At 33.7% G+C, this 16,736-nt stretch overlaps 1 protein-coding gene across 1 annotated transcript; it reads right to left on the bottom strand.

Moving 5' to 3' along the window:
- Positions 1-924: 924 nt before the first annotated feature.
- Positions 925-16,736, bottom strand: LOC111293691 (GPCR-type G protein 1). The gene is made up of 15 exons (XM_022886565.2): positions 16,285-16,736; positions 15,101-15,201; positions 14,527-14,634; positions 13,747-13,867; positions 11,811-11,940; positions 11,310-11,388; positions 10,297-10,385; positions 9,569-9,661; positions 8,071-8,097; positions 7,891-7,977; positions 5,196-5,267; positions 4,524-4,654; positions 2,508-2,672; positions 2,264-2,321; positions 925-1,209 (listed from the first exon to the last, which is right to left on the bottom strand). Exons 1-13 carry the CDS (start codon positions 16,497-16,499, stop codon positions 2,519-2,521), a joined length of 1,407 nt encoding a protein of 468 aa, XP_022742300.2. The 5' UTR covers positions 16,500-16,736; the 3' UTR covers positions 925-1,209; positions 2,264-2,321; positions 2,508-2,518.

The raw sequence follows: 16,736 nt of genomic DNA, 5'->3' as shown, positions 1-16,736 counted from the left end.
GGATAGGCCGAAAAATCAGACTCTAAAATTAAAAATCTTGAATGCCATTTTACCTTCCATAACTAATTTTAGTAGCTGTTACACGGGTCGAGACTTAAGTTCCGAACCTGCGTAGCTCCGAGATCCGAACATTCACCTTTTCGACGTCCCAAATCAGCCTTTCGCCACGATTCACATCCTTGTGAGGTATTGTCTGCTCTGACCCTCCCTAACCTCACGATTTTGTCCTACAAAATGCGCCTCACAAAGCGCCTCACAAGGCGGAGATGGTGTGAACCCTTTTATACCCCAAGGACCTTCTTATTATGTTCGATGTGGGATTCAAGACTCCCCCTTAGGTCCGTGACATTCTCCCGCATCCAATCTCGTGACGCCCTCGTCACGGAGACCGGTCACCCTGCCTACCTCCCTCGAGGTGCTTGACGTGAATCGAACGGTTTAGGGCTGAAGTGCAAAATGGTTTGAGGCTAGAGTTTAATCTTTATGAGGATGGCACATTACGTTTTAAAAATAGATTGTGTACCAAATGATCTTGATCTAAAACGAGAGATCTTAGAAAAAGCACATGGGTCTCGATTCACTATACATCTTAGAGGTACTAAGATGTATAAAGATTTAAAAAAAAAAAAGTTTTTGGTGGAATAATATGAAACGTAACATAGCTCAGTTTGTGTCCCAATGTCTAGTGTGTCAGCAAGTTAAGGGTGAATACCAAAGACCAAAGTTCCAAACCTTCATTTCAATGGGGGAATTTTTGCCATATTTCAACCTTTCACATGCAAGAAATTAGCATTGCCAACTATGGATGGCAGACCAAATGGCCGATCACCATGCACCTACAGCTGCCAACATCAAGGCCGTTGACAGCCCTATAGCACCTGCTCATTGCTACTTGCATCATTCAAATACAATGTGAAGCAGAGGTTGTAATGAAAATAATGACATTTAAGTTCGTATACATTTCGAGAGAATTGGAATTTAATTGATCAATTAACAAATATATTATCAATTGAAGTACACAAATAACTATCTTCCTTACATCATGAACTATGCACAAGAATATTGCAAAAAAAATTTTACCCGCGTGTTCTTCATCCTGAATATAGATCACTACAGACCCTCTTTGGAGTGTGAATCCATTGATTGGTGATGTAGATAAATCCAGTCTTAAGGGGTTTAAAAAGTTTTTTTACACAAGTAATTTGCAACCTGCAAATTAGTGGCAATGTTTCATCTTCTTGGAAGGAAATGAAAAAAAAAAAAAAAAGATAGAAACAAGGCATGCAAGAAGCTTTAAAACCATCCAACTAACAGCAAATGTGACATTGTTGGTAAGTAAGCAAACAATGGTTGGCAAACTGTTACCATCTCATCACAATTTCTTCAACTAGTTTAAACAGTTAACTAGATGAATAAATTTACTTGTTGATGGGATTTGAATTATACATTACACATTTTTTGATGGGCTATAAATAGAGGCTTCTATTACAAAATAAAGCTTTTATTAGTATTATTTATATTAATGAATGTAAATTGTGACATTATATTCGAACATATAGATATAATCAGTATATACCTCAAATTTTCACTTGCATAAAAAAACGTGAATGGTAAGCCAAGACACACCGGTACTGGAGCAAACCATTTTTTAAAAGAAAATCTTAAAACTGACCAGCATGTATCAACAACCTTGATTGTCATAGCTGCTGCTTGCTGCAGCTGTAATTTTTAAGGAATTTCATTGCTATTAGATAACCAAAATGTTAACTTAAGGGTAGATATCCTAAATAGGATTGGAAATTTGTGGTGTTTTCAGGAACCTTTTGGGAAGAGTAATTTTGTTTCAGGAATCCTGGCTGTGCAACTGATATTGTTGTCCTTATTTACTGGTCTACATCTTAGGTGAGTTCAAGTCAGCTGCTTCGAGAGGGAAAAGAAACAATTCTATGTAATGACTTTTGAAGCCAATCTAATGATCACGCAACAATAATGTTTTAACATACATGATTCATTAGACCTTAGAGACAGCTGCCCTTCAAGATGAACAAGACAGTTGTTTGTGAGACACCAGTTAAGCAATAAAAAGGAAAGAGGCAACAATTACTCAGCTTTTTAATAATGAGCAATAGTGAAAGGCTTAATTCCATGCATATGAATATCAATTCAATTTAAAAAAAGAACAAGGAAAATATGAATCAGATAGAAAAGGAATGAAGAGGCATTGCATGGTATAAGTAGTGTTGGAGTTCATACAAATCCATACCTGCTTTTAGGCTCGAAACTGAATTGAAATTGTATAATAACGCTTTGTTGTAGCAAATCTAAACAAGGAAAACAGTCCAACAAGATACATTCAGTATGAAACAAGCAGGCAAGAAGTAGCATTTCTCTTTTCCTCACAAAAATTTGTTGCTTTGGCACAAATAAATTCTATATTGTTGCACTCAATTAAAGGGATTAAAAATAACAATGATGGAAATGAAGTGATTTCTTGATGTTTTACTTACATGAGAATACATCAATCAATAGGGTGTTTGTCAGCCTGGCGAGATGTATAATGTGCAGAAAGCAAAAGCAGAGAAAGGAAAGCACTGGCTACGAAAATTGCATCAAACCATCGGTGATAGAAGTCAAACTGAATATCTCCACCCAAAACATCTGTTATAATCAACCTGCCAAGGGATACACAAAACTAATATGGCTCCAGGTTTTAAATGCAAATAACTGTAAGCTGTAGAGTATAGGAATTAAACAATTAAAATAGGAATTACAATAAGAGCTCAGTCCAATTTAAGTCACAATAGTTCAAGCAAATGTGTTCACTGTAATGCAGAATCCTAAACTGAGAAATTCAACCATGATAATATGGTAATTAGAGTCATGAGAAACGTGCTAAAGACAACTACATAGAGTACAAGCCCAGAAAAACAAAAGATAAAAGCACATTCAGTACAAGGTCCAATCAATCATAAAACTAATTTGATGTGATTTATTACTCATCCAGATGATACTGAAGCATATAAAAGTAGCTTCCTATTTCCTAAATGCACAAATGAAAAAGCTTTGCTCTGCAGTGCTTAAAGGTACCAAACCTTTACATAGTTAAAAGAACAGAGAACAGTTCATAATGCCAAATCAGGTACCAATTGGAAAACCTATCTTAAAGATCAAGAAGGAATGGCCTCATTCACTAACATATGCAGTCCTACAAAGTTAATCTAACACTGAAAGGCAATGGTTAAGTTTCTTTTAGGTAACATTAAACTTAATAAAATAGCTATTTATGACCATCCTAAATGATGAAACTAACCAAGCTCTTAAGTCTATGTCCATCCTGATTTCCTATTTAAGAACATTTGAGAGAACTGCAGAGATTTTGGCTGCATAGTAGCTGATAGGCCCCAATGCACCTTCTCATTGCACACCTAAAGGCAAGTTTACCAAAGTTATGTCAGCTTGACTTCCAAAATAATTAACCAAGAATGATGTGGTAAATATACCACATCACCTACCTGGCATGGAACATCTATATGTACCCAGATGACTGCGCTGTTTTAATTAAGTGACCTATTCATCCATTTCTCGTCTGCCTTTTTGAGTCATCTCTAATTATCCATTTCTATGTGTAACACAGCAAGACTAACTTCATTTTCACCCATTCTTTCACTTCTATTTGATCTTGAGTTCTTTGCCACACTTGACAAATAACATCTATGTTAAATCAGAAAGGTGGTTGCTTGAATTGAGTGACTGCATCCATCCCCTTGTCCTTGGCCTTTTGAGTCATCTCTAGTTATCCATTATGTGTGACACAACAAGACTTAACTTCTGCACTGCACTTCATTTTCATCCATTTCTCATTTCTTCTCTTTGTTGCATTCTAATTTATTGGTGATCTAATAATATAATGAATTCAAATTGCCCAAGACCAGAGTTTGCGAATCAAAGACTAGACTTTTTCCTCAACAGTCTCCCAAAGGATGCCCCAATTGCCAGAAAGGCTCCTCAGATATGCTAAAAAAGCATAGTTATACCTGCTTTGCTATGCAGCCCTTAGCTAATAGATTTACATATACAGCTCTCAGCAATATTAGCATACAAAGCATTTACTATAATTTCTCAATCCTAAGTTTCACTGTTAGCCTTTAAAACTTGGATCTTACATGCAAATCAAGTATATATCTAAATTAAACAGGCATTTCATATGGTTTCTTACAGTTACTTCTATCTATCGATAATAAGCTCACATCTATAACGAAAGATTTGATTCAAGAGCAAATTTAGAGGTGGCTTCTATAAATTTGATGAGAAAGTTAACAAAATTCTGGGGATTCCAGAAACAATCCTTGCACGTCAATGGTTACAGAACATTCTACATTCTCGACACTATGTATTAACAATTTTGTCCCTCTAGAAAGGGATCTACAATAAACATCCAGAACAACATTACAAACTGAAGGGAATATTTTTTCCTTAATAACCAACAGAAAAGCTACATAAGTTGACATCAATCACGGCCGTACCTGTATTCAGTCCTCAAACTTTTTCTTATTAAAAGAATTGAAGAGAGGAAGTACATTCCCATAATTTCTGAAAGGAAAAGGACAACATTGCTTGAAGATCCACTACCAACTCTGGAAACTGCAAAGAAGAACTGCATGCAACCAAACATTGCAAGTTAAGCTACAGAATACTAGATAATAGGAAACACATACTGCTTCTAAAACAAAGATGATTTCAATATAACAGCAAAGAAGAAAGGCAACACATGGTTGACATATGCCATAAGCTTGTGCTGGTCATGCCAATAATGATGAAATTAATATATAAAAAGAAAAAACAATATTCTCCGATGGAAGAGGTGAATTGATACTAGTAACAAAAATAGCAATGAATAGCAAAGAGTCAATGATGATTGATGACAATCAAAAGATGGTAAATTGGCAACATAGAATCAGCAAAGATGACCTGAACAAATCCATGCTTGATTGTTTATATTCAGAAAGGTTTTAATGTCAATAGAATTCAATGACTAAACATTTGCTAAACCAACAGTGGACCGGAAATGCCAAGAGACTTAGATTTTCAGATAAAATCAAGTAGACATAGCATATGGTAGTTAAAACTACTCAACTATAAGAAACATAAAACTAAAATGACCACCCCCCAGCCCCACAAAAAAAGGATAAGATTACCTTCATTAGATTTGTTAAGAAACCCCGCACTGATATGACAATCAAGATTCCTATAAACAACAGGGAAATATACTGCAAATAACAAATATAAAAAAAGTAAGAAGCCAATTAACCCCAGCAAAGAGACTGTACGTAGCAATTGCATCATAGCTAGTGAAAGTGTTATTAATAGAGTGAAAACTAAAGGCAACAAGATGGTTAACTTTTCCCAATCACAAAGTGCTAGAATCATTAGGTGCTTTCCGTACAAATGAACAAAATACATAAATAAAGGTCAAGCACAGATCATATAAAACAAACTACACAAGTCACTAAATAATAATACTGAAGCAATACCAACTTAGGAATCGCATTATGCAAGTCAAGAAACAGTCATACAGAATCAACACCATCTCAGGTTCTAATTTATTGACCTTTGATGGAAATATTATGCATCTAATATGAGCCTTGCCAGCAATTCCGTCCATAGTTTGCTGCCATCTAAGTTTGAAATCACTCAAAATTAATAGTAATTCTCTTCAAATATATGTTAGAACTACAGAAAGGGATTTTAAAACCTTTAAACGCAGTAAGAAGACTAGAAGACTCTACAAGAATACTTTTAACATATTCTCAGCATGATGTCACTAAGCTTAATCTAAAACTATGACCCATTAGTACAACTTCATCCTCTAAGGTTCCAGCGCTTGGAATCCATTATGTTAAGAGATAATCAATCAACTCTAATACAGGCAAGACTAAAATCACATGTAATCCTTGAGAATACTGGAAAAACCATCCTTTTATCTTCTCTAAAGGAAAGTAAAATTTTAACTACTAATATCCTTGCCTTTTGAATAAAATGACAAAATCTATAAAGGTCAAATCCATAGAACCTCATGACTAAAGGCACCACTGTCAAGCCAACAAGTTGGCATGTCATATTTCCACACAGAATCATTTTCCATAAAAACCCCCAAATATCTTGAGTTTTCCCTTCCAGCTCAAGCAATAAATTAGTGAAGCATCAAATTGACAAACTTGGAGGGTTAGAATAATGTAGCATACCAGTCCAAATTCTAATGGTTTAAGGCAGGAAAAAAAAAAAAGGAGGGCACCATCATAATCAGATATTTGAATGTACTACAGCGGTGTAGAAACTGAAATGATAATAAATATGCTGCGGCTAATCTTAAGAGAAAAAGATACAATGACACAAAAAATATTAGAATTAGCTAGGGAGTGAGTGCTCTCCTCCCTACCCCCAAACTACATACAGGGTTTTCAAATATTAAAATAAAAAATTCAAAATTTATTTATGCTCCTTAACATCATAGCAAAAGAATGTTAGCTAATTCAATCTTTCCAAAGAATGTTTGAAAATGAATCAAGAGACAGTGGTTCGCCAGCTCATATGATAAACCAGAAACTCACTACAAACCTTAAATTGGTATACAAAATGGGTCAGTGGCTTAATCAGATAAATCCATCACCAAGTAAATATCATATATATATTTAATATTGGTCATGCAGTTGAATGAAACAAATTTAGCATCCCATCTATATTTCAGAAACAACTCCAACTGAAATTATAAGTAATTAAAATTTTCAATTAATTTTCAGAACAAACAAGAATTAAATAAAAACTTTAGACTTCAACTTGGAGGTCTCAACTCTCAAGTTTAAACACTGGAACATGAATTGTGGGTTATAAGGGATGGAAGAGGGCATTTCCCATTGTGTAGACCAAGGCCCATTGTGTTTCCATATGCACCAAAAGAAAAAAATGGATTAAGAATCTAAATAACCCGTAAACTATTGAATTTTTTTCTAATGTGATACCTAAATTAAAAAAATTTCTAAATCGATACCTAAATTTCATTTCTGCCTATTAACTTACCCAACTCTAACACCGGTGGAATAAATGATGATGTGGTAATCAATGCTGATGGTGATGACAAGTGGCTGCCAAGTGGCAATGATGAGGTTGCCACTTATTAAAAAAATTTTTTTAATAAAATAATTTTCAAAAATAAATTTTCAGTTTTTCAAAAATAATTTCTTAAAAAAAAAAAGAAAAAAAAAATATTTCAATTATTTATTATTTTTTAAATTATTTTATTTTGAAAAAATGTTATGGTTTTGTATTTTTAAAAATATTTTTATTTGCTAAAAAAATTGTGATAAAGTACAAATTTATTTTTTTTAACAACAAAATCTAATTTTTTATAAAAAAAAAATGGGAATAAAATTTTCAGAATTTCTCAAAAATTGATTGTTTCGTTTTTTTTTTTTTTTCAAAAATATCACACATGACGGCCACGTTACAATCACATGGTAACCATGTGTCATCCACATCGGCGCTTACTTTAATGGTGATAGGGGTTGAGGTAGCTTAATAGATGGAAATGAAGTTTAGGTACCAAGTTATAAATTTTTCTAATTTAGATATCACATTAGAAAAAATACAATAATTCTGGGGCTATTTAGGATATTATCCATAAAAAAAAAAAAACTTAAAATCTGGCCTCCCCTATAACTAATAATATGGGACTTCAAGCCTAGTCTAGTATAGGACAAAACAGGAGCGGGATATATTTTAACACTAGTGGCATGTGAAAAGCAGATATTACATACTAGAATTTGCATACATTAACATCGATGCAGACTATCAATCTATTCAAGTGCAATACAGTAAGCACTATTCACAACTGACCTGTGATAGCAATGCAGCATCTATTCCAATATCAAAGAACTGCAACAATATGGTAATTGACATTGTAACAGGGTCAACTGATCCAGCCTGCCAAAGAAACAGATTTTACATTACAATGATTACACAAAAAAAAGGAAGAAAAGAGAGAATGATAGCAGAGATCATTCAGAGATGCAATACCTCCTTGAAAACAACACTTTGTAAAGACTGCAGCAAAAGAGAGATCAATCAGGCACCTTTTTCACACATTAAATCTTAGGTAGGAAAAAAAAAAAGGGAAGAAATTTTGTTAGCAAATGGAAATTGAGATATCAGCAATTTCACAATTTCAAAATTAAACACTAAACTTTTAATGACCTAACTTGCCTCAGAACCCCTTAGCATAAAAAACAAAGAAACATTTAAAGCTGTTATTCCAATTAATTGTTAGAGAGTTGTTTATTCCATTTCAAGAACAATGCCATGTGGTAAAGTCCATGTTGGCCATGTTCCTGTGCACTTTCCCATACAATATTTTGATGGGAGGGCTAATATTCAAATCCTAACCTTTGAAATCAACAATGCAACCTTCAAAAAATTTGATGCATGAAAGCACCTAAAAATGATAACATGTATTAGTCCAATAAGAGGTCTGATTTTAGGGTATTTTGCTGAGGTTAACTCAAGTCAATGATTAGCATTCTAGCTAACAATCATGGAGACTGGGGAGCAAACAACAGGAATTTTCAGACCAAGATTAAATAGTTTTCAGAGGCACTATAAATTGAAAATTAGGGAGACCAGTGGAGCAAGCAAAATTAATTTTGAAACCAAGGTTAAATAGGTTATCAGAGGGCAAATTGGTGAGTAGAAGTCATGGGATTTTAGGTGGTTAAAACAATGTAAGAAAGGATGAAAAAAAATCTTAAAGTCTGGCTTCAGCTTTCTAGGAACCTTTCATTGAAGAATTTTTTTAAAATCTCACTTGAAAGGAGGGGGGTGATTTTGAGATTTTATTCAGATGTTACTGTGAAAATGAGGCATGGTAAATTGGGACTGTAGTAGTAATAATATTTTTTCTAAACAGAACACTTGGAAAACTTGAACATGTGCTATCTCACTTATCAGTGCAAGATCTTTACTGGTGCAGTTTACATGGAATTAGAGCAAATAATAAAGGCCCCTTTTGAGAGCTTTTATTTGCTTTCACCTACTCAAGAAGTACTCTCAAGTAGCTTGAAGAAAGGGAGGTGGGATCCTAAAGTTTAACTCAATGTCACATACATTTCTGAAAAGCAATTCTTCTTTTTCTTAAAAAAAAAAAAAAAAAAGACATTCTTTCAATTAGAACAGAAAGATTTGGCCATTATGTACCCATTTTTCTCAAATTCATTTTGAGAAATACTTATTCAAACTAGTTTGGACAAAAAATTGATATCAAAATATAATTAAATAGAACTGCATAAAAGCTAAACTCCAAAAACATGAACTATCCATGAAATCAACAGGATGATGAACTTTTAGCACATCATTACCATTAAATGCTTTTGCAAGGCATTTCAGTTTTTCCTATTTTAATGATCACTACCTTCATCATATTTCTTTATAAATGAGATATCATTTTCAGGCCACTAGATTTACTATTTTACTCGATATGAATTGTGTAGCAAAGAAAAGTAAAAATTCCTTGGTCATATACCTTGATCATTTTGTACACACAATAAACTGAACCTGCATAACCAAGCAAATTCTGCATATGGCCCCTCCATGTTCGCGAATAAGTAGCAGCCTCCTGCAAAATATAAACAAGAAGATTGACCATTGCTTTTCCTGAGAGAAATAGAAATCTAAAAAGGAAATACAAAAAGGAAAACTCTAGCTTAAATAACTACAGCAATTGAGGACTACCATGATAGTATAATTGTACATCTTCTGTGAGCAGAACATTATAGAGTAGCCAGTATTGTGATAATCATGTTTATCAAAATACTTAACATGAACTAGAAAAATTCAAACAAATAAGAACTACAAGCAAATAGCAAAAAGAAATATTTTTATGCTACCATTCTGTTAATATCAATATCTTCTTATGTTTCTCCGCATCTTTTTGGTCCAATGCATGGTATATCTTGTGCATGAGAACACGGTAACATATCAATTTTCAAGACAAATAATAGAAAATGTGACAACATAGTATCGCATGTCAATTTGATTCAATTCTGACTAAATCTTAAGGCATAAATCTGCCATCTAGAAAATCAGCTTTTAAAGTGCCTCTATAATACTAAGGGATATGACTAAGTCTAGGCCTTCATTTGTTTACACTTTGAAAGATTAAGACGGCCATAAGAGACAGTATTGACATCTAGGTCAACAGCCCATGATCATATTTAATATAATATTACAAGCGTATAGCCAAAGCTAAACCTTAGCTTGGCGAAGCTCATAGATTTCCAGGAATAGTTGCTTTGAAAGCTCTTCCAAAGCTTGAACCTCGGCATCCAAGATTTTAATATCTGCAAACAAAGAAGATAACCCCTTCATGGATTCGAAAAGATTGAATCATAAGTATTATGCACCTTTCAAATGTGTAAGTCAAATGCTAATGTAAAGAAAGTGAAATAAAACATCTTCCTTGGAAATTCTAAAAGCACATCAACACAAAATAGTAAAGCCACTACAAGGCTACAGCCAGAAACAAGCATAGATGACAGGCAAGACACTAAAACATCAAAAACACTACATGAAATACAACACCCGTACATCAAAAACAGCTAAATTGGCATTTCAGACTGTCGACAAAATTTTGAAACTTCTAAGTTTAATTTTGAAAACAATAAAACCAAAGGCCATTTTCAATACCAATTCAAACCCAGAAGGTAGGGCAACAACTTTTCTCTCCCTGATGCTTGTAGCTAATCCATCTTATCCTTTATTATAAGTTTGAATTGCGCCAAAACTAACAGGAAAATAATACCGCATATCTCTTCTTTAGTTCAATCTTACACGATCTACAATCTCACAGTTGAGGTGTAATAACTATAAAGTATTCCATATACATGAAGTGCCAAGATGCATGCAAACATCACAAAAAGATAATATATCCAATGATTACAGTGAAGAAGAAAGTAAAAAATCAAATTAAAAAAGAAAAATAAGATGATCAACATATCAACATATAAGGACATTGCAATCATTAATGAATGATGTTTCCACATTTGAGGTTATTACATTATAGTTGAGGTTCCTAAAGCGTATGATTATCCAAGGAGAAATTCTAAGAACTTTATTGAGGCAACCTAAAAAAACTTTGAAAGGAAAAACATCAAAACAAAAGCCTACTAAGTCAGAAGATTTTATGTAGAACATACCACATTGCAAATTCATCATTATAGGGAATTTTACAGTATATGTTGAAGAAGGGAAAAAAGAATGCAGACCTTGTTCCTTTTGATCATCTTGCACTGAACGTACAACCGTGCCTACAATCCTTTTGAAGAAGGATTTGGCCTTTAAGTTCTGAAACATACATCTTTAATTAGTCAAAAGAAAATGGTAACTATAATCACTGTCAACCAAAAGACTTGAGAAGTACTTTGATTTTAGGGTCAAAATGTAAAAAATGGCAAGAAATAAACAAATACATCAGACAAGAAAACAACATGGCAAACAAGTATAATGTATGTAAAGTGATTTTTGGCACCATGATATGGTCAGTTGTGACAGAATGTTCCAAACTGAATTCAAATTTGACGGAATTTAAAACCAATAATAAATTAGCTTAAAGAATCTGTATATGCTTCTTATCTTTATCTCCATCTTAGCACAAATTATGCTTCATTCATAACCTTAGGTATTTCTATTGTGGTCATTAAAGAGCCCAATCAATAAAATTGCATCAATTTCAAAGCACTAAGACAATAGGAGCAAGATCAGTGAACCTCGTCAGATCCTTGAATTCGTTCCATCTCCATTTGACAAAGAATAATTTTCTTTTTCTTCGCAACACAAGTCTCAATTGATTGCATTAGTTGTCTCTCCAATGCTTTAATCTCTGATTCCTCAATCTCTCTGCCATAATTACAGGCACAAACATGTAAGAAATCAAAATCATCTAGTACATAGAAACAAGCATGATACTGGAAAACTAAAATGCCAGAGAAAGGCAGCTTTAATCTGTTAATCAATGTCAATAAAGTATCGGTATCAGCTTTACAACATTATAAGCTACATATGAATCTTCGACTTGATCCCAAAACTAGAACAAGCTTTACAGGGAATAAAAATAGCTTTGGAATCCCTTAACATGTGCTGTTTACAGGCTCAACCATGAGTAATAGATCCAAAGTTGGCTTGTGCAGACTATTATCGTGTTACCTTCTACAATTATCAAAATATGAATGGGTGTCAATCATGGATTCGCCCCTAAAGACATACACAGCCAATACCTGTTAAGGACCATGCTTGTGATACCTCGCATAAAAAATAGAAATTCCATAATTTCTTTAACTATAGTGATTCTATAAAATGTTATTGTATAAGAGGAATGTCTAAGAGTTTAGTGGGCTATTTCCCAGAGGTTCTGTTTCTAGGCTCAACTTATCATATAATCAACCTCATTCAGTTGAACATTGAACCTTCAACTAAACATTTGAGTATACGAATCAAAGGCAGTATCCATTTAATAATAACATGGACAACATGGTACATCTATTTTCCATGTAAAGAAGCTGGAATATCAATACATTTTAAAGCTGCATACTCAGCAACTTAACAAAGCTTTTGCAAACATTTAGAGTTGGCAGAGAATCTTTTCTAATCATTTATATCTATCCAAGAACATGGTTGTTCATATTGTTTTGGAAAATATTTTCCGCTGTTGCAATCATTTGGCAGCTTACAATTAAGTTTTCTGACTCAAGTTCTGGAGATTACTTGAGAGCATACAATTATTTTCTTCTGCTTCCTGCTTGTTATAGCAATAAACATTCTAAACACTCAAAAAAATAAAATTTCCAACCACATTGATATAGACTTTTTATTTTTGCTGCACAAATACAAAAGTCAAATGCCCAGATATATTTTCCAACCATTTTCACCACATTGTACCTAAATTTAGAAAATAAGAGAATCTAACTTTGCTGCCACAATTGAATTCAGAAAATTAAAGTCCTTAATCTCAGTAATGTTCCTTAAAAGCTCCACCTATTCAAATTTCATATTTCAGCCAAAGAAATTCAAGTAGACACATCTCAGACTTCTTCCCCTAAGACATAATCTGAAAGAGGTGCAACCTCCAACTTCTTACAACTGCACTTATTTTCAAACCATAACATGTTCATTCTTGTCCTGCCACTCCATGGACATGACACAGAACTACCAAGCATTGTTACCTTGGAGTCTGGCCGTCTCTAAAAGTTTTCAATTGATAAGCACCCACTCCATCTTCATCCATCATATTGCAGGCATTAGCCTCATAACAAGAAAACATCTCTCCTGCATTTATTGGTCACTTTGTAATTACTCCCTTAGTTTTCCCCTTATCTAATCCCTGAGCACTTTTCATCACTACCTAAGAAAGTATATACATGATACCATTATTTTGTTAATGGACATCCCATCTTTCAGGAATTGCTTCAAGTAATCATTGGGGGGTCACATAAATCAAAGAAAATGAAAGAGAAGAGTTAAGGTTGCACCAACAAGTTATGATCAAACAAATACTAAGCAAGCAATGACAAAAATGATGAAAATGATATCCCAAACACAACAGAGAGGAAATGGTTATTTAAAATATGAAGCATGCAGGAACAAAATCTGTTTTAACTCTCCTGCATCCAAGAACCAAGAAATCAGATAACCAATACATGTCAGTACCTAATGAAAAGTGACAAATAGCTGTACGGCAAATTTACAGCACCAAAACCAGATAGGACAGCCATGACGGTTACTCCAACAACACCAATTCGACTGACCAATTGAGGCATCGTGAAGAAACCTGAAAAACAAAAATCAGAAGGAGCTGAGCTGCTGGAAAGCAGTAGCTAATATTTCTGAAACACTTGCACAAAAGATATATGCTTTAGGTTAAAATTAAACCATTATCCTTAAATCAAGATTACTGATAACCTGTTAGAAAATCAAGTTTAAAAGCCTGCAGATTTTAGACCAGGCAGAAGCATAATCTTCTAAAGAGATAAGAAACACAAAAAGGTGAAGGGTGTGACTGATCTCCTTGCCTTACGCACAATGCATAATACTTTTGTAGCGTTTTGTAATTGATACCTCCAAACCAATCACATATTTCTCTTTGGCCTCCAAAACTATAAAATAAGTTCCCAACCTGTCATCCCACTAATATTCCAGGAATAATGCAGCCTCTATTATTTTTCTAAAATCTTTAAAGCCCCCAAATTCGCTCCATTACAATCTAATTATACACATCCTCCAATCTTTAATGCTAAGCCCCCAATTTCAGGTGTGGTACTCATATCATTAAAATCAAGTTTTGATGTCATATCCTCAAGGTCAGAGATCAAAGAATGAAACCAAATCCAATCAGAACAGAGGAAGAGAACTCTGTAAAAAAACATGGTGAGTCCTGTGCATGTGAGACAGAGAGAAACTATTAACTTAACTAAATGCAAAAAAAAAAACCTTTTTCAGGAGAGGGCATGGGAAAGTGAATGCCCATGCGCCAAAAAGCATAGAGAAACGCCAACAAGAATAGGATAGCTCCCAGTCCAGCTCGCTCCTTCCTCACACCTGAGATGAACATCCAAAAACATGAGGAGGCCTAAAAGATAACACTGAACCCATGTACTGATGTTATTTATTTTCTCTTTCATGACTTGCATATTTGGCCTCAGAAACTTTCACTGATAGTAATGCCACATACATAGGCACGAAGTGACCATATATAAAATGCTCTAACTACTTTTTAGATCCTTCTCAGCTCAGGAATCAATTGTGTGACAAAGTTGGATAAATCAATTGTAAAAACATATATATTCACCATTCCCCAGAGGTAACTGATTTAAAGTCACGGTTATATTCAATAATGTGGACAGTTATATCCGGGGGAAGGAGACACAGCAAAGTTCTCAAAAATGTTAACACCTAAACATTAACCCCCACAGGAGATATAGCAAATCCAAGAAAACAATTCTTGATTATAAAATAAAATTGGAGTTAAAACAATTCAATTAGCATTAAAAAATAACAAACTCACCACTGTTGCAAAGCATCAAGTAGCAATGGTAATAAGGCAACATGAAAACTAGTAGCAAAATCAAACAGAATAGATCCACCTTCCAGTTTATCAATCTTGCCCTATCAATAAAAGGGAAAATGTGAGTTAACAATGAGTACTATGACATTCAAGTAATTAAATCAATGATTACAACCACCTTAATAGAGAATTAGTAAAATGTACAACAAAAGAAGCACAAGACAATAATAGTAATTTCTCCAGAACAACAAAAAAAACTTAATATTCAGAAGTCTAATGTACTTCATTATCTTATGACTTAAGAAAAAGGGAATCCTAATAAATGGTATATACAAATTTGCATTTCAAAAAGGATTAATTAACTTGAAATTACCAGATAGAAGATTAAGCTCAGTAGGTGCATTAAAACCAATACCATCAAAATCAATTCTAAAAACAAAACTTTTTCTCCTTCTCACATTCTCTTCCAAGAAACTAAATATCACATAAACATAGAGGCAAACAAGTTACACGTAAAAGATTTATATATGTAAAAGCCAAGCCCCATAGATTTTCTAACACAAACAAACAAGCACTGGGGTCTTCAGAAATCAAAAGGCAAGTAATTAAACTAACAACCAAAAGGTAATTAACAAAAAACAAAAGAAGCAACTAATAACTCCATATGCAAAGTACATTAACCAGTCTCCAAGAGTTGAATTAATCCCAAAAAACAGGAAATATCCCAATCATCAAATTCCAACTCAACTTCCTTTTTTCCATTCACAAAGCAACCAAAAAAGAAAACCAAAAGCCATATTAGTAACAACACTTGAAACGCCTAAACATAAACGGTTAACTCCTAATAAAGTACGGATCACACAATTTAAGTCTCGATAGTTACATTAAACCTAAAACTATCAAAAACCCAATTTTCGAAGATCCTATCCACTCTTATTTCTCAATAATAAAATCCCCAAAAAAGCACATATAGAATTACTCGAACATTATTCAACTTTATTTCCTCTATTCACAAAGCAAAACCCATAAAAATAATAACACTGAAAAGCCCTAAACGCATATAGTAATTCAGTTAACACAAAAAAAGAAGAAGCAAAATTAGGCTAAACTGACAGAAACCCACTTTACAAAACAACAAAAAGAAAATGCAAAAACAAACAAATAGAATGAAGGGCGACTCTTACTCTCTGGAGAGAACAGGGATGATCTCAAAAAGAACAAGCTGGAGAAGGTTACAAGAGAAAGCGAAAACAATACTGAAAATGATTTGAACCAAAGCTCTCTTTTCCTCGTACTCCTTGTAAAGTCTTCGGTTCAAGAACCAAAGACCTGCACATCCTAGAAGAACTAGCGATCCCATTACCACCGTTCCTTCGTAGATCGTCCATCCCCACCCCATCGTTTTTGCGAACTCTCCCTCTTGTTTTCTAGATTTTGTTTCTGGTGTTTTTATGTTGCTGATCTGTTGGAGTACTTTCCCTATAAATAGAGAGGACGCTGCATTTCGTTTCGGTTGGTTTGTGAGCCTTTTATTGAAGAAACGTTTCCTTTCTTCTTCTCTATTTCTTCTTCTCTATTATTTTCCATTTTTTTCTTGAACTGACTTTATTTTTGTTGAACACTTTTTATCTTTAAT

This window comes from Durio zibethinus, chromosome 14 (genome assembly GCF_047325235.1).
Source record: "Durio zibethinus cultivar Kanyao isolate XHJ-2024 chromosome 14, ASM4732523v1, whole genome shotgun sequence".
NCBI classification, from domain to species: domain Eukaryota; kingdom Viridiplantae; phylum Streptophyta; class Magnoliopsida; order Malvales; family Malvaceae; genus Durio; species Durio zibethinus.
The sequence above is the reverse complement of the archived record's forward strand: the minus strand, read 5'-3'. Positions and strand labels throughout refer to the sequence as shown.